The following is a 24710-nucleotide window of genomic DNA, read 5'->3' as shown; positions in this document are numbered from 1 at the left end:
TTATACAGATTTATATTATTTCTGTATAATGTGGAAACCGAAAATAAAATTAGCTTAAATAAGGACAGGCTGAAGCACGTCTGGGACGCTGTCCTTAAAGCGTTATTTGCCCCTACTCAAGTGAATTGAGTATGCTGATAGGTTACAGGCAAACCACTTCTATGATACGACGAGCCTGGTGTGGGTTTGCGTTCAGCAAACACGAAGGCCCACCAAATGGAACTCTGTTACACTCAGTTTGGCAAAAATCCAATAAAGAAAAAATCCCAGAAAGAAAAAGAGAGAAGAAGACATATGTAAATGAGACCACTGCATTGGTCTATTCTTCAACTATTGGTTCAATTGAACCGTTATAGACCACACCGTTGGTCTGTTCTTCAAGCAAAGGGTTCAACACTTGCTGTCTTGCCGGAATCACTGGAGTATAGGAGAGGAGTGGTTGGCTATCTCAGTTCGTATGGGTCTACTGGAGTGGGTTGAGAGATGGTTTGGAAACCCATCCGGGCCCTCCTTTTATAGGCTATAGTGGCCGGGGGTTATGGTCCAGGGAATTAAATCCCATGACTATTTTCTAGCTGTTGGAGAAAACTAGCCATTTTATAGCCGTTTTCTGACTGTTGTGCATGGGCCATTAAGCTGCTGCACGCTGACTGTTGTGAGACAGCAGCTAGCTGTTTTCTAGCTGTTGGGCTAGCCATGTAGCAGTTACTGTTGGACCCTTCACTAATGGCACAGCTGTTACCAAGGTGTCCCATATCGGTATCGGTTGGCGTAACGGTGCCCTCCGAAACCGATACGGATACGGGGGCGTAACGGCCCATAACGGTGCAATTTTTATTTTTATTTTTGCCAAAAAAATATGAAAAAATATGGATTAAATCTGAAATATTCTAAGCATTTCAAATATGCATTTATTTATAATTTGGAACGTGTTTATGGTGGTGTACCAGTCCACTCTTTGGTGAGAAGTTGTATCGGACTATCTGATTAATTTTTTAACCAGGTAACTTGAATTTGACTACAAAATTCATATATTTAATTTTCTAAATATGTAATTTATATACTTAAGAACTTGATATCATTTCTCCAAATAGTTCTTTAAAAAAATGAAATTAAATTCAGGTAGATGTCGTTGCCAATTTGGGACCAACTTGGAGGACCAATCTATACTCCAAATCAGCCTCAAATTCATGCGATTTATTGTCATTATCCCACTTATGAATTGGTGGACATTTATTAGATAGTGAATCATGAAAAAAATCAAAAAGCCCTATTTTAAAAAATAAAAGTCCAAAAATTAACAATTAAAACTATTCAAACAATTTGATTTTGGCATTGTGAGTTAGCAATTGTCGTCCATAATTTAATTGCTAAATTTTAAGTTAACATATGTCTTGTGTACAAATTTTTAAGGCTTGAATTAGACGGGACTCAGATTGTGAAGTGTAACACACCTGTCAAAGTTTTTTGGGCCCCACCCATGATGAATGTGTTATATCCATACCGTCCATCCATTTTGCCAAATAATTTTAGGGCATGAGCCCAAAAATGAGGCACATCCAAAGTTCAGGTGGACTGCACCATAAGAAACAATAATAATTAAATGTTAACCATTAAAAATTTATTGGGGGCTACAAAAGTTTTAGATCAAGCTGACATGTGTGTTTTCCCTTCATTCACGTCAGTGTGACCCAATTAATAGGTTAGATTGAAAATAAACATTACAGTGGACCTTAAGAAATTTTTAATGGTGAGCATTCTATAACCACTATTTCCTATGGTGTGGTCCACCTGAGATTTGGATATGACTAATTTTTGGATCTTGACCTAAAATGACGTGGCAAAATGGATGGATGACATGGATGAAATACATACCTCATGGTGGGGCCCACTCGGGTCTGATCAGATTGGATGGAAAATAAACATTACCATGGGCCCTACGAATTGTTTAACGGTGAAAATCATTATCTCCGCTGCTATTTTTGGTGTGATCCAGATGATCTCTGGATATAATCCATTTTTTGGGTAGTGCTCTAAAATGATCTCTGAAAATAGATGAACGGTGTAGATGTAATAAATACATCACTGTGGAGCCCATATAACTTTGATCTCCTTTGAACCGTTCGTACAACTCGGAGCTCGAGGAGTGTCAGCGCTCGTCTTAGCGTGACATGTACCTACAGCAGCTGGTGCATGGTACTCCTGCAATTTTTTTTTAAAAAAAAAAGGAGAGAGAGGGAAACCGAAAAGAAAAAAGAGGGAAAGAAGAGAGAAAAGAAAAAAGAGGGAAAGAGGGAAAGGAGAGAGAGAGAGAGAGAGAGAGAGAGAGAGGAAGAAGAAGAAGAAGAAGAACAGGAAGCAGGCCGAGGCCGCAGCCGCATCTGCCGAAGAAGAAGAAGAAGAAGAAGAAGAAGAAAGAGAAGAAGAAGAAGAAGAAGAAGGAAAGAAAGGAAAAAAGGCAAGGTTTTTTTTTTCAAGGCACAGAATTCCGTAACGGCCGTTTTGACCTCGTATCGCGTACGGGTCCCACCATTACCATTACGTATCGGCCGTTACGGCCGAAACGTAACCGATTTAGGATACCCTGGCTATTACAGATCTGCTGCAACAGCTCTTTTTCTAGTGCGCTATTAGCACCTCTACAGCCACACTACCTCACATGCCCACACCCTCGCACCGAGCCCGTACTCGAGACCGAGACCGAGCCCGAGCCCGTGCCCTTGCCCGAGTGCGAGCGCACACGCGCGGGTGTTCCAGTGCGCAAGGTCCATAGTCCTTAGACTAGGTAAGCAAATATTATAATACTCCACTGTTTTCATTTAAACCATAAAAAGTTCTTCTCTTTTTCCAATGTGGGATTATTCCCAAAACCCACAAAAAGGTGTTTTTTCAAACACTTTTTATATATTATATATTATTTTTTATTTTATTAAAATATATTTTTAAAAATCAATATTTTGCAACAATCCCCCACTTGATTTTAAAAAATATTTTTTTTCTCGATTAAACATTTCTGCCATAATAATCAGCTTATATGCATAGAGAAAGATATCTTTCGATTTTAATCTTCCCTTAGTGTAAGTATCTCAAAACTCTGTCGAAATGACTGGCAGCCGTAGCGTTGAACTAGTTATTCCTAGATAACAGAGTCGGAGAAGCCATACACATATTTGTTATGTGTTTGTTAGAGTTCCCATAATCTTGCTCAGCACAATTAATGGTCATGTGCTTATACTAATTCGTGAACGATCCCGAGAGAAAACTTCTAACTCTCATGAGAGACGACACCATCTCTACGTTCATATAGATGAAATCCTTCCGGTGTCTCCGTTACTATAAGACACTTGTCCTATAGACTGGATTTCATTAAGAGTTCTAAGACTCAATCCTCTTTCATAATGCTTAGCACTTATCTATTATGGATGAGGTTTTATAATTTAGTGTTGAAAACTTTCCATATATCAGTGACTTGTTCTTACCTATTGAACGCAAAATTTGAGATTTTTTGACTTTAGGTTGAATTACCATTACTAGTGGAACTTTGGTTGAAGAGTTTTAACCTCATCCCTCTAGATGCAGCTTTTACTACCTCTCTCGGTGGAGGTTTAGTGAAAGTATCTGCTAGGGTATTGCTTGATTTCACGTAGGAAATAACAATGATTCCATCTCGAATCAATTATCTGACATAATCATGTCGAAGACTGATATGTCTAGACTTACCATTATCTGTGCCGCTATAGGCTTTAGCTAATGTGGCTTCACTATCACAATGTAGTGATACAGCCGATATATGTTTTACACAGAAAGGAATTTCTAATAGAAGATCCCTTAGCCACTCAGTCTCTTTGTCTGTTACAGCCAGGGCTATGAATTCAGACTCCATAGTCGAGTGCATTATGCAAGTCTGTTTCTTGGATCCCCAAGATACAGCTACACCTCCTAGGGTGAATACCCACCCTGTAGTAGACTTGTTGTCCCCTGCACTCGATATCCAGCTCGCATTGGTATATCCTTCCAATACGGCAAGAAATTCTGAATAAAATAGTCATAAGTCTTTGGTTGCTTTTAAGTAACCAAGAACTCTACTGATTGCATTCTAGTGTTCAGTAATGGGGTTATTAGTAAACCTACTAAGTTTACTCACAGCATATGCAATATCAGGTCTAGTGCATTACATAGTATACATAAGACTCCCTATATCACTCACATATTCTAATTGTGCAACTGTTCTTCCGTTATTCTCTTTTAACTTAATACTTGGATCAAATGGGGTCTTTGCTTCTTTTATATTTAGATGGTTAAACTTGTGTAGTATCTTCTTAATATAGTGAGATTGACACAAAGCATAACCCCCACAATGCTTTTTAACTTTGATACCTAGGATGGTATCAACTTGTCCAAGATCCTTCATTTTGAATACGGAAGATAGAAACTTCTTTGTTTCAGTCACACCTTCCATTTTATTACTTATTATTAACATGTCATCAACATACAGACAAATAATAACGATACAACTACCATCTACTTTAGAAAATATGCATTTATCAGCTACATTATGCATGAAATCATGAGATGGTATTTTAGAATCAAACTTCTCATGTCATTGTTTTGGTGCTTGTTTTAATCCATACAGAGATTTGACTAATCTACATACTTTGTTTTCATTTCCTGGTAGAACGAATCCTTTAGGTTGTTTCATGTATACCTCCTCATTAAGGTTACCCTTCAGGAATATAGTCTTTACATCCATTTGGTGGATGTGAAGATGATGTATGGAAGCTAGCGCAAATAATATCCTAATGGATGTTATCCTAGCTACAAGAGAGTATGTGTCAAAGTAATCTATCCATTCTTTTTATCCAAAATCCTTAGCTACTAGTCGAGCTTTAAAGGTTTAGATAGTCCCATCAGTGCGACATTTCTTTCTGAATACCTACTTACAACCTATGGGTCTAGAACCTGAAGGTAAGTTTACTAGTTCCCATGTTTGATTTGACAGTATGGATTCCATTTCATCGTTTATAGCTTCTTTCCAGAAAGGCGAGTTTCTAGAAGATACAGCTTCCTTATATGTTTTAGGATCATATTCTATAGTCATTACTATAGGTATTTGTCTTATAACATTTTCTCTATCTCCTTCTACAAGATAGAAAATGACTCGTTGTGAGTCTATGTAGTCATCTCTTAGACTATTCTCTATTCTTGTCCTTTGACTCCTACGAGGTTCAACAGGAGTTTCCATTATCTGTGGAGCTGTGCTATCTAGTTCTCTATTAGGAGTTTGGACTTCATTATCCTTTGACTCCAAGGATAGTGAGTTCTCAAAGAACTCAACGTCTCTTGATTCTATTATTGTATTAGACTCTATATCTAGAAGTTTATAAGCTTTACTATTTTGTGCATACCCTATGAAGGCGCACTTAATAACTCTTGGTCCTAACTTAGTTCTTTTTATATCAGGAGTTCTGCAGTATGCAAGACACCCCCACACTTTAAGATATCATAGGTTAGGTTTTTTACCTCTCTATGTTTCATATGGAGATATTTTATATTTTTTAGATGGAATTTTATTTAGTATATGGAACACTGCAAGCAGTGCCTCACACCATAAGACTTAGTGGCAACTTTGCTCTTATCAGTATTGAGTTTACCATCTCTACTAATATTCTATTCTTCCTTTTAGCTATTCCGTTTTGTTGAGGTGTGTATAGGGCAGTACATTGATGTATTAGTCCATGTTCTTCACAGAAGTTATCAAATTCATTGGAAAAGTATTCTCCTCCTCTATCGCTACGGAGAATTTTTATCTTCTTATTTAGTTGATTCTCTACTTCTGCTTTATATATTTTAAATATGTTCAATGCTTCATCTTTACTCTTTAACAGATAAACATACACATATTTAAAGCAATTATCTATAAAGGTTATTAAGTACTGTTTACCTCCACGAGTAAGAATATTATTTAACTCACAGATGTCCCTGCGCACAAGATCCAATATTTGAGACGATCTTTCAACACTTGAAAAAAGTTTCTTCATCATTTTGGATCATATGCACACTTCACATTTATCGGTTTCATTATCTATGTATGAGATTAAACCATTCTTAGTCATAAACTTCAAGGTATTATACCCTATATGGGCTAGTCTATCATGCCACAGTCCAACGGATTCAACCATATACACATAAGTGCTACTTTCATTTAGAGAAAAATTAACTATCCCGTTACAAGCATATCCCTTTCTGACAAAATTTTCATTCTTGGACAGAATCAGTTTACCTGACTCATACACCACCCTTATGCCTGGTTTACCGAGAAGATCCCCAGAAACTAAGTTTTGCCTCATGTCTGAGGCATGCAGTACATTAGTCATAATCACTTTCTTCTTAGAGGTGAATATCAGTTCGACAGTTCCTTTGCCGACGACCTTCGATCGGACTTCATTACCCATTTGGACTTCTTGAGCATTGGTCAATTTCTCATAGGTTTTGAAGGCTGATTTGTCGTAGCACATATGTACTGTAGCGGCAGTATCATACCACCAACTTGAAACTTTTCCTTGGATGGTATTCACCTCAGTGATCATACCTACAATATTGTCTTTTTCTATTGCATTTGCCTTTTTTTTAGATTTGCGATATCGGCATACTCAAGCATAGTGCCCTATTTTTCCACAGACATGGCATGGGCCTTTGAACTTTCCGTTCTTCTTTTGAGCGTTTTTCTTGAATTTCTCTTTATTAGGTTTCAGGGAATCGTCCTTCTCGGAATTCTTGTTATTAGTGTTCTCTACTGCATGTACCTTGAACGAGGCATTCCCGTTATCATTCTTTCTGTCGCGGTTATGGGATTTTTCCTCAATTCTGAGGTATTTCTGGATTTGTTCTAGTTTATAGTCCTTAGTTTTATGCAGCAACTTTTTTCTATAGTCTTTCCACATCAGTGGCAATTTGGCGATTATAGCTCCGACTTGGAATGATTCAGAAAGATTAATTTTGATAGCTTTGATTTTGTTTACTATTAGCTGCAGTTCTTGGATTTGGGGCAGCAGCGGTTTGTTATCTACCATGTTGAAGTTAAAATACCTGGCAATGAGAAACTTGTTGGTACCTTCTTCTTCAGCCTTGTATTTGAACTCCAGATCAGCCCAGATCTCCTTTGCTGATGACGTCTATTGGTACAGATCGTATAAGTGGTCGGAGAGCGCAATTAGAATGTGTCCTCGACACAAGATTTCGTCTTCAGCTTGTTTAGCGCGGGCAGCCACCTGTTCAGGTGTGTCTGTGTCGAATGCTTCAGGTAGTGCTTGCAGATTTGGACCTAATATATAGTAGATCTTCAGCACCGTCAGAAGAAATTTAAGCTTGTCTTGCCATCTCGTAAAATTGGTTCCATTGAACCGATCAAGACGTATCAAGTCCTGATTCATCAACTTGATGGACGAAACATTGTTGGCTTCCATCGAATAACGCTTTAAGATTGTTGGAAATTATACAAATTTATATTATTCCTATATAATGTGGAAACCGAAAATAAAATTAGCTTAAATAAGGACAGGCTGAAGCATGTCTGGGACGCTGTCCTTAAAACGTTATTTGCCCCTACTCAAGTGAATTGAGTATGCTGATAGGTTACAGGCAAACCACTTCTAGGATACGACGAGCCTGGTGTGGGTCTGCGTTCAGCAAACACGAAGGCCCACCAAATGGAACTCTGTTACACTCAGTCTGGCAGAAATACAATAAAGAAAAATTTTCAAAAAGAAAAAGAGAGAAGAAGATGTATGTAAATGAGACCACTGCACTGGTCTATACTTCAGCTATTGGTTCAATTGAACCGTTCTAGACCACACCGTTGGTCTGTTCTTCAAGCAAAGGGTTCAATACTTGTTGTCTTGTTGAAATCACTGGAGTATAAGAGAGGAGTGGTTTGCTGTCTCAGTTCATATGGGTCTGCTGGAGTAGGTTGAGAGATGGTTTGGAAACCCATCTAGGCCCTCTTTTTATAGGCTATGGTGGCTGGGGGTTATGGTCAAGGGAATTAAATCCCATGACTGTTTTCTAGCTGTTGGAGAAAACTAGTCATTTAATGGCCGTTTTCTGACTGTTGTGCATGGGCCATTAAGCTACTGCATGTTGACTGTTGTGAGACAACAGCTAGCCATGCAGTAGTTACTGCTGGACCCTGCACTAATGGCACAACTGTTACAGATCTACTGCAACAGCTCTTTTTCCAGCTCTCTCTATATACTGGAGGACTCTTATTCAGTCCTCTAGTCTCCCCTTCATCCAGCCATCTGCCTTAGCCACTTAGTCGCACCGCGACTCACACACATCTCGCTCCGGTTCGCTCAAGGTCGCGAAGGAGCGACCCTCTCAAGATGATGTAGACGTCCGAAGTGCGTCACTAGCGCCTCTACAGCCACACTCTCTCACATGCCCACGCCCTTGCACTGAGCCCGTGCCCGAGACCGAGACCGATCCCATGCTAGAGCCCGAGCGCACGCGCAGGTAGCACTGGAACACACAAGGTTCATAGTCCTTGGTGAGCAAATATTATAATACTCCACTGTTTTCATTTAAACCATAAAAAGTTCTTCTCTTTTTCCAATGTGGGACTATTCCCAAAACCCACAAAAAGGTGTTTTTTCAAACCCTTTTTATATATTATAAATTATTTTTTATTTTATTAAAATATATTTTTAAAAGTCAATATTTTGCAACAGATTCTTTGAAAATACAAAAAGGTTTTTTCCTAAATTTTACAATAATACCTATTCTAATTGGAAATATTCTGGTATTTTACCTATCAAACATAATTGAATGGATTAGGCAAATCCAATTCGATTTGATCAAACTGACCATATGCAAATAAGGCCTTATATCTGAAGAAACTCTTACCATGAATTATATATCCATTTCCATATTGATATCTTCTGTTTCCTCTTGACTCAACTGGATGCTCATAATTGAATTTAAAATATGTAGCCATAAGGTTCCATTTGGATGTTCCTTGACTACGAGCAGAATGAATCTTTTTGCAGAACGATTACTCATCCTTTTCCGTTGTTTGTTTTGGGCAGAGTGGAAAATGGAACCACAACATGTAGATACCCTCTTCCTAACCCAAATTAATGTCAGAAGCATTTTAAGCCATTGGCATTGACCAACTTCCATGAGTTGGTTTGGCCATCACCCAAGTGCCAAATACGGACTTCAATTTTTTATGAATTGGCGAGTCTTTCATTGATCTGGTCTGTCAAACTATCCCCAAATTGCACACGAGTCTAGAAATGCAGGTCGAAAACCCACCAAAATATTGGCATTGGAGCATGAGATGATTTTTTTAATGATTTGGCAAATGATGTTGCGGATCTCCATGCTATCCTCAGAAGACAAAAACAGTTCAGAGGAAATCTCAAGGAATCAGTTGCTAACACATTTCCTATAATAAACCATGAAAGAAAGTCAAAGAAAAGGAGGAACTACAGGGTCATGATGCCATCAGAAGGTGACTAGTGTCTTGAATCTCTAGATGAACAAGTCTGAAAATGGAGCCCATGATTCAAACATCCAAACCGTTCATCTTATGGGCCCTACTACATATGGAGATTCACTAAATATCCCATAGATTAGATATTACTAATCCTTAGATCAGCTACCAACAAATAGACAGTTGAGAGAGAGAGAGAGAGAGAGAGAGAGAGAGAGAGAGAGAGAGGAGAAAAAAAAAAAGAAGCAATGATCTAGAAAGATGGCCAAAGATTTGATGGCTAGGATCTTCCAATTTGGAAGAATTTTTTTATCAATTCCCCATAGGTCATTGGTCCCATTGATTTAGCTTCTTCTTCTTCTTCTTTTCTTAGCTAAAACCAAAAAGAAAAAGAAAAAGAAAAAAAAAAAAACGATGTTTGAAAGTCCATCAGGTAAAGATGGCCAAAGTTTTCTAACCATAGAATCAAAATGAATGATTTGGGGGGGGGTTGTGGAGGGGTGCGGGCGTAGAGAGATTTCTGAGCAACCAGCATCAGATATAGTTGAAAATGGAGCTAGCACCCATGATAAATCACAGAGAACAATGGAATTATCCATCTAAGAGAGGTTTGCTAATAACATAAGTGGAGCATAGCCCATGTATGCAAGCACACGTGCCAATATGGCACGTGTGCAAGATATGAGACATCCATTAGTTGGGCCACACTTTCTAGACTTTCAGCCCTAAAAATGATCCATTTAACTCCTTAACTAGGCTGCAGTATGCAAGAAAACACATGGCTAGAAAAGCATCGCTTTAGCCAGCTGCTTGCTATGCACACTTTGGCCCACCTCAGGAATAAAATGGCCTAATTTTTTAGCCAGAAGATTTAATTAACATTCACGCCCGGTGTTTGTGTAAGACCCCGTCTATTCCGTACGACTTTCTATGCTTATGTACATAATGATTGATGCCCTTAGCTAGACCTGGATTGACAGTTCATAGTACACACCCAACTGACCGGAACCTCAAGACCCCGAAACCTATTTCATATCGACCGCCCCGTCGCCGCGATCGTGGAGGTACAACCCGTGCGTCTGTACGATACTCCGTTAGTGAGATACGCCATGAAGAATAATTATTGTATCATGTGTGCAAGGCGCCATGTACTCCATTCCACACATGTCATATACACATGCACATGCCACACATGGGTGAGAGAATCTCTACCCATACGTGTGATGTCATACACACCCATACCTCCCATCTCTCATATGCTCCCCAAAGTCAACACCTCTTCATTCCATACCCTATGTATGACATCATCACACCATGCCATCTCATGCTCCTTTAATCCACCATTAATTACAAATCATGAATTAATTGTCATAATCTTAGTCTAAGCTAACTACGATCACATTAATTGAATTTAACCACATTTTAACAATTTCTCTACATATATCCCTTCATTCCTTAATATTTCACCATTTTTCTACACAAAGAGAGAGAGAGAGAGAGAGGAGTGATCTTGGTGGGCTATCAACTCCATCAATCCCATCCTTTCCATCCATCTCAACCATCAATTTTATCCCTTCCATCCATCTAATTCATCAAGGTGAGTACACCCACTCCACTCTTGGTTTGTTTTCTTTTTGATTATTTGTATGATTATTAGTGGTGACGATTTGATGATAATGATGTGATCAATGGTGTGAATACATAGGAGAGTATGATGTGTTTAATGGTGATAATGATGATCAATAATGGTGATGATATGATGTATTTAATGGTGTGGATAATACATATAAAAAGTATTAATAAAAATATTTTTTTATAGACTTTATGTGGGACCCATTAATTGTGGGCCCCACTAGAATTTTGTAGGCCATCCAAATCATTCAAAGTGTCTCCCATTGTGTTGGTCAAACACACACTCACACCCATGCACACATGTGCACACCACACCATAAAAATACATAAATAAAATAAAATAAATAAAAGGAGGAGAAGTGGACGTTGTGCTGCCAACGTCCATAGGACACTGCAACAAGCAGCGTCCCTGTTGCTCCTCCCCCCCCCCCCCCCCCCAATTATATATGTTTGATCCACGCCGTCCATCCTATTTTCCAGCTCATTTTAGGCATTGAGCCGAAAAATGAAGCTGATCCAGATCTCTGGTAGGCCACACCATCAAATATACCATTTTAATAGTGTTAAATGTTAGGGCCCACTGTGAAGTTTTTATGTGTCAAAACATGTTGCATATTGGACTTGTTGGATGTGTCACGAACCAACAGACGGACTTGATTATCTTGATGTGCGCCCCACTTATGAAAAACCACAATAAAACAAAAAAAATTTATATATATATATATATATATATATATATATATGCAAGGGGTGTCAGCCCAGCGTCCAAGGACGCCGCAACTGCTGCGGCTTGGAATGGGCAGGGACGGTGGGTCCCACCACTGGTCCCACCATGATGTATGTCGAACATCAGCACCATGTATTTGATGGGTCCCCTTTAAATGGTGGGATCCCCCAAAAATCAGCCGTACACAGAACTCAGGTGGCCCACACCATCAAATATAATGTGAAGACATGCTAAAACATATAAAAGTACTTGCTGGGGCCCACCTGAAATTTTGATGCATTTGAAACTTGGACTGACCCCTCCACCAAGTGGAACACACACAATGGATGGACTGGATCTCTCAAGTGACCTACCTTGATGTGAAATATAAAATAAAAAAATAAAATAAAAAGAAAGGGCGTGGAGGAAGTGACGTTCTCCCTGGACGTCCAGAGAGTGCAGGCCCACCTTTGGGGTAAAGTTTTGTGGGGCTGATCATGGCCACACCATAATGTATGTACTAAATCCACACCATTCATCCATCTTACTAGCCCCATTTATTATATGGTCCCAAAAATCAGGTCGATTAGAAGTTCATGCAAGCCAGCCACTTGGATGGTGGCAATTGTACTCAAAATACTTAGATTTTTTCGGGGCCCTCCTTGGTGATGAAAGGTATATCTGGGCCATTTGTCCACTCCTTCAGACCATTTTAAGTCATGAGAAAAAGAATAAGGCAGATCCACACCTTAGGTGGACCACACTATAAGAAACAGTGGGAATAAAAATCCCTACTATTAAATCCTTTGAGTTCTACCATGATGTGTAACTGCCACTAAAGTTGGGTCAGCCATTAGACTGTGGAGCCAACTCGTTACATGTATTTTATATCCAAGTCGTCCATCATTTAGACCATCCATGTGTTATGAGCCCCACCCGACGTATGTATCTTATATCTATGTCATTCGCCTAATGGGTGGTATTAGCTATGATGTTGTTTGTTATACAAATTGTTCATGGGGTGAACCTCACCATGTCAATGGGACCCACAATTATACAAAATATAATAATAATAATAATAATAATAATAATAATAATAATAATAAGGAAAGGGAATTGCATGCTTACCAATGAAAAACTTTCCTGGACATAATGTGATGCATGTGAAGCCCACCTAGGTGCATGTATTATATACTCACACTGCTTATATTTTCTAGTCACTTGGGAAGTGGGCCCACCTCCTACTCATGGACACAAGATGAAGTAGAACTCAATTTTAGGTGGACCACGCTACAAGTACAAACAGTAGTAATAACCATTGGAAATTCTTTGGCTCTAGTGTGCCCCAATATGCTGGGATGCTTCCTTGACCATGGACTCCACCTTGTAGTATGATATAGATCCATGTCATTCATCGGTTTATCCTTATCATTTTAGGGTATGGTTCCATAGACTAGTCAAATCCAAATCTCATGCCACGGGAGCAATATTGATCACTTGTCCACCGTTAAATATTTCCTAGAGCTGTAGTAATGTTTGTGAGAAATCTATCCATCTATTCTTTTTAACCGATCATGGACCACCTAATATACATATTTTACCAGCCATTCATCTATTTTGATTAGATCATTTTAGAGTGTGGGGCTGCATATATATTTACTGCAATCTAAGTTGTTTTCATGGTACCCATTGTAATAGTTATTCCTCATTTAGACCGTCAGTTGGTAGGAATCATGTGGATCACTACACTATAGGAATTTGGGATCTTGGGTGGCCCAACTAGTCGGGTGAATTGGTGGAAGTTGTGTGGACCACCACACCATGTGAGTGCGTGATTTTTATAACCCACCTAACTGTATGAAATTGGGGCAATTGTATGACTACTTGTCTAAGTGGATTTATGATTGTTGTGGCCCTTACCATAAGATCATTGACAGGATAAATGGCAGGTAGATTTGGCGAAATGGTGTTGAATATATGGCTTATAAATCTTGTGATCATACGTGACGTAGATAGCCGTAAATCATGTGGGTATGTGGGGAATGTGTGGCCCAACCATATGATCATGTGGTGCTTAGGTGACTGTTAAGCTATGTGAAATTGTAGTACTGGCCGCCTGACTATGTGAAAGTTTAGTAAAGTGGTTGCCCCATTATGCGAGCTATGGTATAATTAAAATAATAATAATAATAATAATAATAATAATAATAATAATAATAAGTAACCATCTCACCTTAAGTCTCTTATTATGACAAGTAGAGTGACATTTCTGTGGCCACTCAACCATACGGACTTCTGATAATGGAGTGGCCATAAGACCATATGGGCATATGAGAATTGTGTGATTGCTCAGGCTCGTGGACTATGCTGATGGTGTAACCTATTTTGTATGTGAACTTAGGGCATGTGCCAGATTGATTATGGACCCTACCTTGATGTGAGTATTGCATATTTCATCATTTATTCATTAGGCTAGCTAAATCTAGAATATGATTCCAAAATGACCTAGATCCAATTCTTAAATAAGTCAGACGACATGAAATAGTGTTAATTGAATGTATAACTTTCAAACACTTATGAACCCACTCAATGTATGTATTTTATCCACACTGTTCAATTGTTTTGCCAGCCAAACAGTTTGATGATGGAGCCCGTTGACGTGTGTCTTGTGCATCTGAACTGTTCTTCCTTGTACTATCTTAATTTATGTGAGATACCTATACTATCTACTTGTTGGGACCCACCATAATGTTTATGTGTGGACCCATCTGCTTGTAATACCATTTGGAAGTAAGACCCACTACACTGTATAAGACAAACCCGTATTATCCAACCGTAACTAACTCTTATGTGTATATTATATACCAAGTCATTCAACTTAGGGCTCACTATATCTTATGAAGTTTATATGTGCTTTCCAAACTATTGCAGAACTACTACAAAATTATTTGTAAATCCAATCTACTAACAACCCATGTGAAGATGAAGTTCACTACATTATATGAGTTTCGCCAGCACTATTCATCTTGTGGCTTATTTACTATATGTTATGTCTAAGCCTTTCATCTCATAACCACTTGATGCATGTACTTTGTGTCACCACCACTCATTAACCATAAGGCACAGTTAGGGTATAACCATGTGGTCTCAATAGAAGAAAATCATATCAGGCCAAAGGCACTAATGGAATATCTATCTTACAAAATATATAGTGTAACTCTTATTACAATTAATGCTCGTGATTATGATAGTTATGGATGATATTAGTGATGTTAGTAATTGTGGTTAATAGAAGCATGTGATTTAATACTTAATTAATGTTGTTCCACTCTACTTAATTAATGTTGTTCCACTCCCTAGCATACTAAATTCATCTACTTAACCATGTTGATATTGATCATACTCATGTACTATGGAATGATGGTATGTGCAAGTGTACTTCAATACATTTGTTCATGTGTAAGACATGTCGTCTTCAGTTTAGTCACATGATCATGGATTGATATAGTTGATAGTGGCATATGATGATTATACGTCATTTTTGCCTTAAAGGTTAAGCAGACTCTAAACTCATGACATTATAAACATACCACATACACTTGAACGTATGCCTTATCATGGTTGCTTGAATTCATGTATAATCATGACATACATGATGATCGAAATACCACAGTCATGCCGTATAACATGAGTTGGATCTTGACAATGAAATGTACATATATTATGATGACTTGGGTTATCCCTGAAAATGAACGGGACACCGGCAGTGTGAAAATAGTAGGGGATGATGTGCCCCTTGGGTTGAAAGTCCCTAAACCCCTATGCTAGCTAGGGTTGCCTCACCGTCGGGCCGAGTGGATACATGGGTCATGGATTTGACTCCCACTGACGAGGTCGGGTTGAGAAGAGGTGGGTCCAACCTGCTTAAGGGCTGAGGTGCAAACAGGGATCGGTCTGACTCGCCGGCGAGGAGAAGCGCAAATGAAGTCCACCACATAGCAGGTATGCGAGGTCGATTACTAGTGTCTGGTGCATGGCTGTCGACCATAGTGCTTCTCAAGATATACAATTATGATATGGTATGACAATATGATGATAATGATGTGATTACGGATGCGTGTAATACAGTTATGGCTGTGGTGAAGGAGAAATGAAAACATGACTTGGTGATACTGGTAGCATTGACTCGGAGTATTACTATAATGCATATGCATTGTATTAGCATTGACATCATACCTTACGTGCTACACGCCTTTTACATATATGATTTCTTTGTAGCATATTTATCTTGCTTGCATGTAGGACACACTGCACACACGTGTGTATTCACTAGGCTTTTTGCCTAAGCTTCCTATTTTCCATTTTTTTAGGGCTGGAGTAGCTTGGAAGACTTAGCTTTCTCGATGCATTGCATCTATTTTTCGATTTGGCAATGTTGACGTTATATACCTTTTGTAAAGCATTGTACTTATAACCATCAAGATTTATAATGGAGAGTATTGCTTGGTATTTTGATCATGGATCTTCATGCTCAGGTATTATTATATATAAAAAAAATTTAGTCGAAAATCTTCCTTGTGGTGTGCCGAACTCGGGACTTGGTGTATAGAAGTTGAGTACCGGATTCGAGGCATCATGGAAGCTGTCCGTCCCCGGATTTGGGGCATGACAGTTTGTAGTATCGGTATCATTACATGTCTCGCTAGCTAGGGATACCGAAACATGTATTGATATCATCGATACCTAGAAACGTATCGCTGACTGAAGGAAACATTAGGGAAACATGGGGAAAATGGTAGAATTCTTCAACGAAACTTCAAGAGATGCTAAAATACACATATTTCCATATTTAGGAATCAAATATTTGCAAATAAAATGCATATATGATAAGTTTCTCTTTAATGGGGGCTTAGACATGTATCGCTGGCCAGGAAAATTTGAGGAAACATAGAGAAAGTGGTAGAATTTCTCAATGATACTTTGTGAGAGACTAAAATTGATGCAGGACATGAAATTTAAATATGACATGCAAGATTTCAGGCTTAGATCATACTAATTCAGAACAATCACATAATAATTCTACATCCCACACAAAAGCTCAAACATTCAAGCAAGGGGAATCTACGCAGTTCTAGGCCTACCCAGGTTAGGGCTGGATCAGTAAAATTATGGACCAAACGATACTCAAAGGGAAGTAAAAATCATCCACATATGCACAGCGATCAGTCCTTAATCTAAGGGATTCACCAATTCTAATTCAGAGAACCCTAGGGTAAGAAAATGGGCAAATAAATTTAAAGTAATGCAATCTAAGGTTAGGGTTAAGGAGAATAGGTATGAGAGGAGTAAAATAAGCAGAAATCTGAATCTTGAGATAGTCCCCGCGCGAATAGCGGGCCAAGCCTGTTGCACGTGCGCAGGGGTCTAGCCGCACTTGCGAGGGGGCGTCGAACGTGGAAAGCGCCTCCTTGGCTCTGGTCGGCCAGGGGAGGGCTTCAAAACTCTCAAGTTTCGTGTCGATTAGATGCGCGGTCTATGTGTGGTGCTCCGCCAAAGTTTTAGTCCTCTTGTACGGCTAGAATTTGGAATTCTGTTGTGAAGAGAAAAACTGTTACAATAAAGGACAAATTTGAAGCGCGGATGGTGGTAGGAGATGAGAAATAGAGATGGTAGAGGATGGAGGCGAATCAGGATAGATGTGGCTTCGCACCATAGTAGTTAGCCCTTCGATGAAGGGAGGGCTTCGCACCCAATTAGATTTCTATAACTCAAGAACTTAAAGGAGTAGAAAAACGCAGAATTTTTATTAAACTTCAATGAATCCCAAAAGAACTACAAGGGGTGCCTATTTATAGGGAAAACTGTATACCCCAAAACTCGCGCCATGTGTGCAACCTATTACTTGGCGATGAAATAAACCAAAATAAAATCTAATCAAAGAAATCTAAAGCGTTCATGAAGTTCTAAATACAAAAATAAGCAAAACCTAAAATATGAACTTAATCTGACTAGTGGGCCACGATCATGAGATTCCTTAATGGGCTTTACTTGACCATCGGGCCCACTCTCTTGAACCAAAACTCTGTCTTCTAACTAGTAGGCCCTCCCTGGACGTCGTCATCGAGCCAAATCGACGGTGGGGCCCTCCTTTTCCTTGCGTACGTGTGTAGGGGGCAGTGGGCGTGCGCGTGTGCACGTGATGTCCCCATCAAAAATACACATGTTTGCATTTTTTATTTTTTTTTAAAAAAAGATGCATATATGATAAGTTTTCATTTAAGGGGGCCTAAAAGCTTGTGCTTGCAATATTTCATATCTTCTTGATTCGAGTCGAGCCCACCGAGGATTCGATCTGCAATTTCTCCCCTAAATGGGAGATTTGATCCACAGGGAATGAAGGTGAGGTGCCGAAATCTACCGAAATCCACCCCCGAAGTTAGATCTAGAAAGGGCATGGGAAGTTCTTTTGATTTTCCTTTCTTATTTTTGAATTTGTTTCTAGATTTTCTGCCAAAACACGCACGTTCACTGTCGCAAGGGAGGTTATCGACTTGTGTCAATGATAATATCAGCAATACAATCGATATTATATACTTGAAACTATTGCGATGCATTGACGGCATCTATACAGTGTTGATACTTAGTGATACATTGTTGACACGTGGAATTTCTGAAACTGTGCGTGTTATCAGTATAACCAATAATATCGGCAATGTTATCAATAATATCAGTTGATACTTGGAACAATGCACACACCAAATCGAAAGCTCAAATCATACTTGCATAGTATTTCAAGTCCTATAATGAGCTTCACTGAAATTTCTGAGCAACCAGCATCAGATATAATTGAAAATGCAGCCGGCACCCATGAGAAATCTCAGAGAACAGCCGAATTCTCCATCTAAGAGAGAGGTTTGCTAACAACACAAGTGGAGCCCAGCCCATGTATACAAGCACAGGTGCCAATATGGCACATGCATGCAAAATACAAGATATCCATAAGTTAGGCCACACTTTCTAGACCTTCAGCCCTAAAAATAATCCATTTCACTCCTCAACTAGGCCACAGTATGCAAGATAACACATGGCTAGAAAAGCATTGCTTATCCAATTGTCTGCTGTTTAGCCAGAAGATTTAATTAGCATTCATGCCCAGTGTTTGTAGTATCAGTATCGTTACATGTATCGCTGGTTAGGGATACCAAAACATCTATTGATATCACTGATACCCTGAAATGTATCGCTAACTGAAGGAAACATTACAGAAACATGGCAAAAATGGGAATTCTTCAATGAAACCTTAGGAGATGCTAAAATACACATTTTCATATTTAGGAATCAAATAATTGCAAATAAGATGCATACACAATAAGTTCCTCTTTAATGGGGGCCTAAATATGTATTGCTAGCTCAGGAAAAATTGGGGAAACATGGAGAAAGTGGTAGAATTTCTCAATGACACTTCGTGAGTCGTTAAAATACACACGTTTGCACATTTAAGAATCAAACAATTGCAAAAAAGATGCATATATGATAAGTTTTCATTTAAGGGGGCCTAAAAGCATGTGGTTGCAATATTTCATATCTCCTTGATTCAAGCCCACCGAGGATTTGATCCGCAATTTCTCCCCTAAATGGGAGATTTGATCCATGGGGAATGACGGTGAGGTGCCGAAATCCACCACCAAGGTTAGATTTGGAAAGGCAATGGGAAGTTTTTTTATTTTCCTTTTTTTCTGGATTTTCTGCCAAAAAACCGCACGTTCGTTGTCGCAGGGGAGGTTATCGACTTGTGTCGACGATAATATTATCACCAATACAATCGATACCTAGAATTAATATACTCAAAACTATAACGATACATTAACGACATCGATACAGTGTCGATACTTCGAGATATATCAGCAATACATCACTGATACCTGAAATTTCTGAAACTGTACGTGTTATCAGTATCGCCAGATAATATCAGCGATGCTATTGATAATATTGGTTGATTCTCAGAACAATGCACACACCAGATCAAAAGCTCAAATCTCACATGTATTATTGCATGTAGATCGGAAGAGCCTCACATGCAATAGAGTCTCCAAAGAGGAAAAATATATCATGGGGTAGCCCGAAGGTTGAGAGCAGATGTAATCATCTTCTGCTGCTTTTTGTTCCTCACATGATCCAAAATAATTTCCGAAAATGATGTGTAGATTATCTCTACTTCTGTAATCAGAATACAAGGGCCCCTCATTGATAAAAGACTGAAATTCATCCAAATTTAATAAATATTCATCTATAACGTTACAATGGTAACTGTTATCAAATGTCTAGATAAAGCTTCAATTTCATATGAGGAAACTGGCAAATGGTCTCTTTGTAATGTAACCCACATGGAAGAAAGGAAGATTGCCCTCCAAATGCTTCCCATTATCATCAGTGCAGTGCTGGGCTACCTACCCATATCCCAACTCCAACATTCACCATCCAACAGGGTAGTACCATAAACACCAAGGTAGGGATCATCAATGTCTCCCTTGTAACTCTCCTAATAATCCCTATGATCTGTCAAATGGTGATCCACGTCACTTACAATGTATTGTTCATTCTGTTTGCACAGAAGATGGTGGTAACAAGAGTAAGATCACCAACTTGCAATATGTCAGTGTGGGTTTCATATCAACTCTACCCACGATTTGCGTGGCTGCTGTTATAGAGAGGAAAAGGACAAGGGTCACAGAGGAGAATGAGCTAACTGACTCAGGAACTGGCATGCCCATGTCCCTGACGTGGTTACTACTACAGTTTGTTGTTGTGGCCATCAATGTGCATTTTTGTTTGTTGGGTTTCTAAAGTCCTTCAAAGGAAAAGCGCCAAGAGGGATGAAGTCAACGCGGACTGCCATCTTCTAATGTGTACTCAGGTTGTCTTCTTTGATGAGATCTTTTCTTGTAGTTATAGTGAACAAAGCTACCCAACACAGATGGAGGAATGGGGTGGTTAGAGGTAATGGCCCAAACTAGAAATACTGCGATCGTTTCTATTGGTTGCTTGTTACCCTTGGATTAGTGGGTTTCTTCAATCATCTGTATTGGGCAAAGCAATATGTTTATTGGCATCCCCCTCATCATCCAAGTGGTTAACATTCCTCGCCCAAAAGGACAGGATATTTGGCACAGGACAGATTTACTATATAAATCCCTCTTGTATCATAAGAATGCTTTGTATCACATGCATGTTTGTCCTCTTTCAAATTCTTAAGGGTAGATTTGTTTCTCCTGTAATTATTTTATATAATATACAAGGGCTTAGACCTTAGCCTGATTGCCTTGTGCTAGTAAATGTGGGATTTTCTCAACATGCCTGTTGACACAAAACATCAAAACTGGGAGCAACTTTAACCTTGGCACCTCAGTTTCACTGCATATATTTGATTAGCTTGTCCTTCATGTATGTGCATAATGATATAAAAGATACTGAAAAAAAAAATCCGAAATTAATGATAATCATCATCATCTAAGCCTTTTCCCAACTAATTGGGATCAGTTACATGAATCTTGTTCCGCCATTCCACTCTATCAAGGGCCAAAACTTCAGTTAGACCATAGGTCATCAAGTCCTTTCTTACCACCTCCACCCACATCTTCTTGGGCCTTCCCCTTGCCCTCTTAGGGCCATCAAATTGAATAATAAGTTTATAAGCTAATGGACAAAAAAGATGAAGATTGTATTGTTATTGAGTAGAAACCTCAATTTTACAGGATAAACCAATTAAACAGTCAAATCAATTGCTTATATATGCACAGATAATTAAGAATATCAAAGATACAAGAATAACCTTCAGCTTTCCGAGGAAGCTTTCAAAGAAGTAACAGCTGACAATAACTTAGCTTCTGTTTTCCGTTCTTCTGTTGTATATCTACATGGCTTAAGCATGGCTTAAGCATGGTGGCTTTAGCTGCTCGTGTTTCTCCCTCCATAACATCTACTGGTGTCACGAGTCTTGCAACGCAAAGCTTAGGTCAGGGCAATAGCCTTCCTCTTTCATTTCTATTACAAGTTCGTCCAACTTCTTATAGATAGCTTGTGTTCTTGGATGAGATTGATCCCTTGCAATGAAGGAATGGACTTCACTCCTAATTTCAATCCAACTCCAACCAGCATCTTTCTTCACCCCTTTCTCCTCCATCATTTTTCTCGTCCTCTCTGCATCCTCCCATTCTTCACACGTAGCATGCAAATTCGAAAGAAGGACGTAGTTTGCAGCATCCTGTGGTGACAATTCAATGGCCCTCTCTGCTGCAAGCTTTCCTAGCTCTAAATTCTTATGCACTCTACAAGAAGCTAACAGAGTCTTCCATATCAAAGAGTCTGGTTCAAATGGCATCTGACAGATGATCTGAGCTGCCTCATCGAGCCTTCCAGCTCGACCCATCACGTCAATCAAACATGCATAGTGCGACATGGATGGTGCAATACCATAGTGGCTGTCCATGATCTTGAAGTACCTAAATGCTTCCTCTACAAAACCCACATGACTACAGGCACTCAAGACCCCAACAAATGTAGCATGGTCAGGAAAGATGCACCCCAACTCCAACATCTCATCAAAAACTTGAAGCGCCTTCCTCCCATGCCCATGATGTGCATATCCATGAATCAACGTGTTCCATGACATGACATCATGGCTATGGATGCCATCAAATGCGAACCTTGCATCATCAATATTCCCACACTTAGCATACATGTTAATTAATGCATTCCCCACACAAACATCAAAATCACACCCTAGCTTCAATGCAAAACCATGGAACTGTCTTCCCTGATGTAATAAAGCAAGACTAGCACAAGAACTTAGAGCACTAGAGAATCCGTACTCATTGGGTTTAGCTCCCGTCCTATGCATTAGGCAAAGCAGACTCACAGATTTCTCGCTGAACCCATTTTGGGAATAACCAGATATAGCTGCACACCACGAAACAATATCGGGATCTTGGATTCTCTCAAACACCTTTGTAAGTTCTTCAATGTTGCCGTTTCTAGCATACATGGTGAGCAAAGCATTGAAAATGCGATCATCCGATGCCAAGTTCAGCTTAATTATTGAGCAATGGAGTTGCTGTCCTAGACTAATGGATCCAGAGCATAACCCACAAGCCCCAATAGCAGTTGCCAGAGTGAACTCATTTGGTTCAATCCCCAAATAAGCCATTTTACAGAACAACTTCATGGCTTTGTTCACTAACCCATTTCTAAGACAACAGGAGATCATTGTGCTCCATGTGACAACATTTCTAGCCTCTAATTTTTCAAAAATCAATTCCGCTCTTTCAACCGAATTGTTCTTTGAGTAGAACTCTATCAAAGCACTGGCAGAGTAGAGACTCTGATGGAGCAAGGTTTTAATCATATAAGCATGGATCTGCTCGCCAAGTTGATGGTCACAAGCAGCCAAGATGGTAGTGACTGTGTGTTCATTTGGCTCTAACCCCAACCTCCGCATCTGATCAAACAGTCTAGCTGCTGATTTAAATAAGTCATTCTTGCAGAAACCAGCAATCATGGAGGTGAAAGAAACTAAATCAGGATCCTGCATTCTAACAAAAACCTTCTGAGCCTCATCAACCAACCCACATTTCGAATAGAAGTCGATCAAACAATTCTCAATCCTGCAATCACCATTGAGTCCAACTCTAACAACAAGAGAGTGCACTTGTTTCCCAACATCATCCACGGCCGGGTCAGCACAAGCCTGAAGCACGACATTAAAGGTAAAATCATTGGGAAGAACACCGGATTCGAGCATTTCTACAAACAGAGAAAACCCAATTCCCCAACGACCATTCTGAACGCAACCAGAAATAATTGAAGTCCAAGTAACAACATTTCTCTCGGGCATTCTCTCAAACACATAGAACGCATCAGATACCTGGCCAGATTTCATGAAAAGATCGATCAATACCGTTTCAAGAACAATCCCGGGTTCTAATCCATTGTCTTTCATCACAAAGTACAAATCTCCAGCTTCATCGAGCTTCTTATATTCAACGAACTGTCGCAGGAGTTGGGCATACCTCTCTTTTGCGGTCGATGAATTAGAAACAATATCGAAATGGTTTTTAGTTTTATCAAATCCCCATTTGAGCTCGTCATCTTTCGATCGGATTCTGCAATCGGGGATTTCTGGGCGAGGATCGGAAGCATTGGATTTTGTGGTTTTTGAAGTGGGTTTTGGCTTCGGAAAAGAGAGATGATTGGAGGGTTTTCTGCATTGAAAGTTGAAATTGGAGAAGGTTGGGAGGTGAAGAAGGGAGGTAGGGGATTTGGGAGGATTTAGTAGAGAAGTACAGCAGCTCTCCATTTTAAAATTCAAATGAATGGAAGTGTGCAGGAACATGAACACGTATGGGACCGTTGGATGCTTTACATTTTCAACCGTCCAGTCCGATATTCAGATAATCAGCATGCTTGAGTTTTGGTTTATGACACGTCTAGAACGGTCACGGTAATGTGGACGGTCTAGTTTGACTACTTTTATGCCACGTGTACCATATCTAAATAATTTCTAAATCCCTGCGTATCATCCATCCCACTCCGCCGGAGTATCAACGTTGTTTTTCTTCTTTTTTTTTCTTGAACATTCAGGGCGTGTTTTATTTTCACTGGCCGTGGAAATACCACTGGAATGCATAATTATTATCATTTCACCCGTCGTGCGAGAAAATCCACCGTACTTTTTCCCTTGAAACCCGTTCAAAAGAGATATTTTAAATTCACGGACCTAAAGATGATGGACATGATAAATTCATTTCGTCCTGTCATTTTAACATAATGTTTTAAGGGATGAGTAGAAAAAATGAGGCAAATTGAACACTCAAATGGCCAACA

General features: G+C 39.3%; 1 protein-coding gene across 2 annotated transcripts in view; it reads right to left on the bottom strand.

Annotated features, from left to right (window-relative positions):
* Nucleotides 1-24446, bottom strand: part of LOC131240075 (pentatricopeptide repeat-containing protein At2g13600-like) — a 42528-nt gene extending 18082 nt beyond the window's left edge. For both annotated transcript variants that reach the window (XM_058238108.1, XM_058238109.1), the window contains exon 1: nt 21661-24446. In XM_058238108.1, coding sequence (XP_058094091.1) covers nt 21817-24219 — 2403 coding nt within the window. In that variant the 5' untranslated portion in view covers nt 24220-24446 and the 3' untranslated portion in view covers nt 21661-21816. The remainder of the gene's footprint in view (nt 1-21660) is intronic.
* Nucleotides 24447-24710: the final 264 nt, after the last annotated feature.

This window comes from Magnolia sinica, chromosome 3, assembly GCF_029962835.1.
Source record: "Magnolia sinica isolate HGM2019 chromosome 3, MsV1, whole genome shotgun sequence".
NCBI lineage: Eukaryota > Viridiplantae > Streptophyta > Magnoliopsida > Magnoliales > Magnoliaceae > Magnolia > Magnolia sinica.
This window is presented reverse-complemented; position numbering and strand designations above follow the sequence as displayed.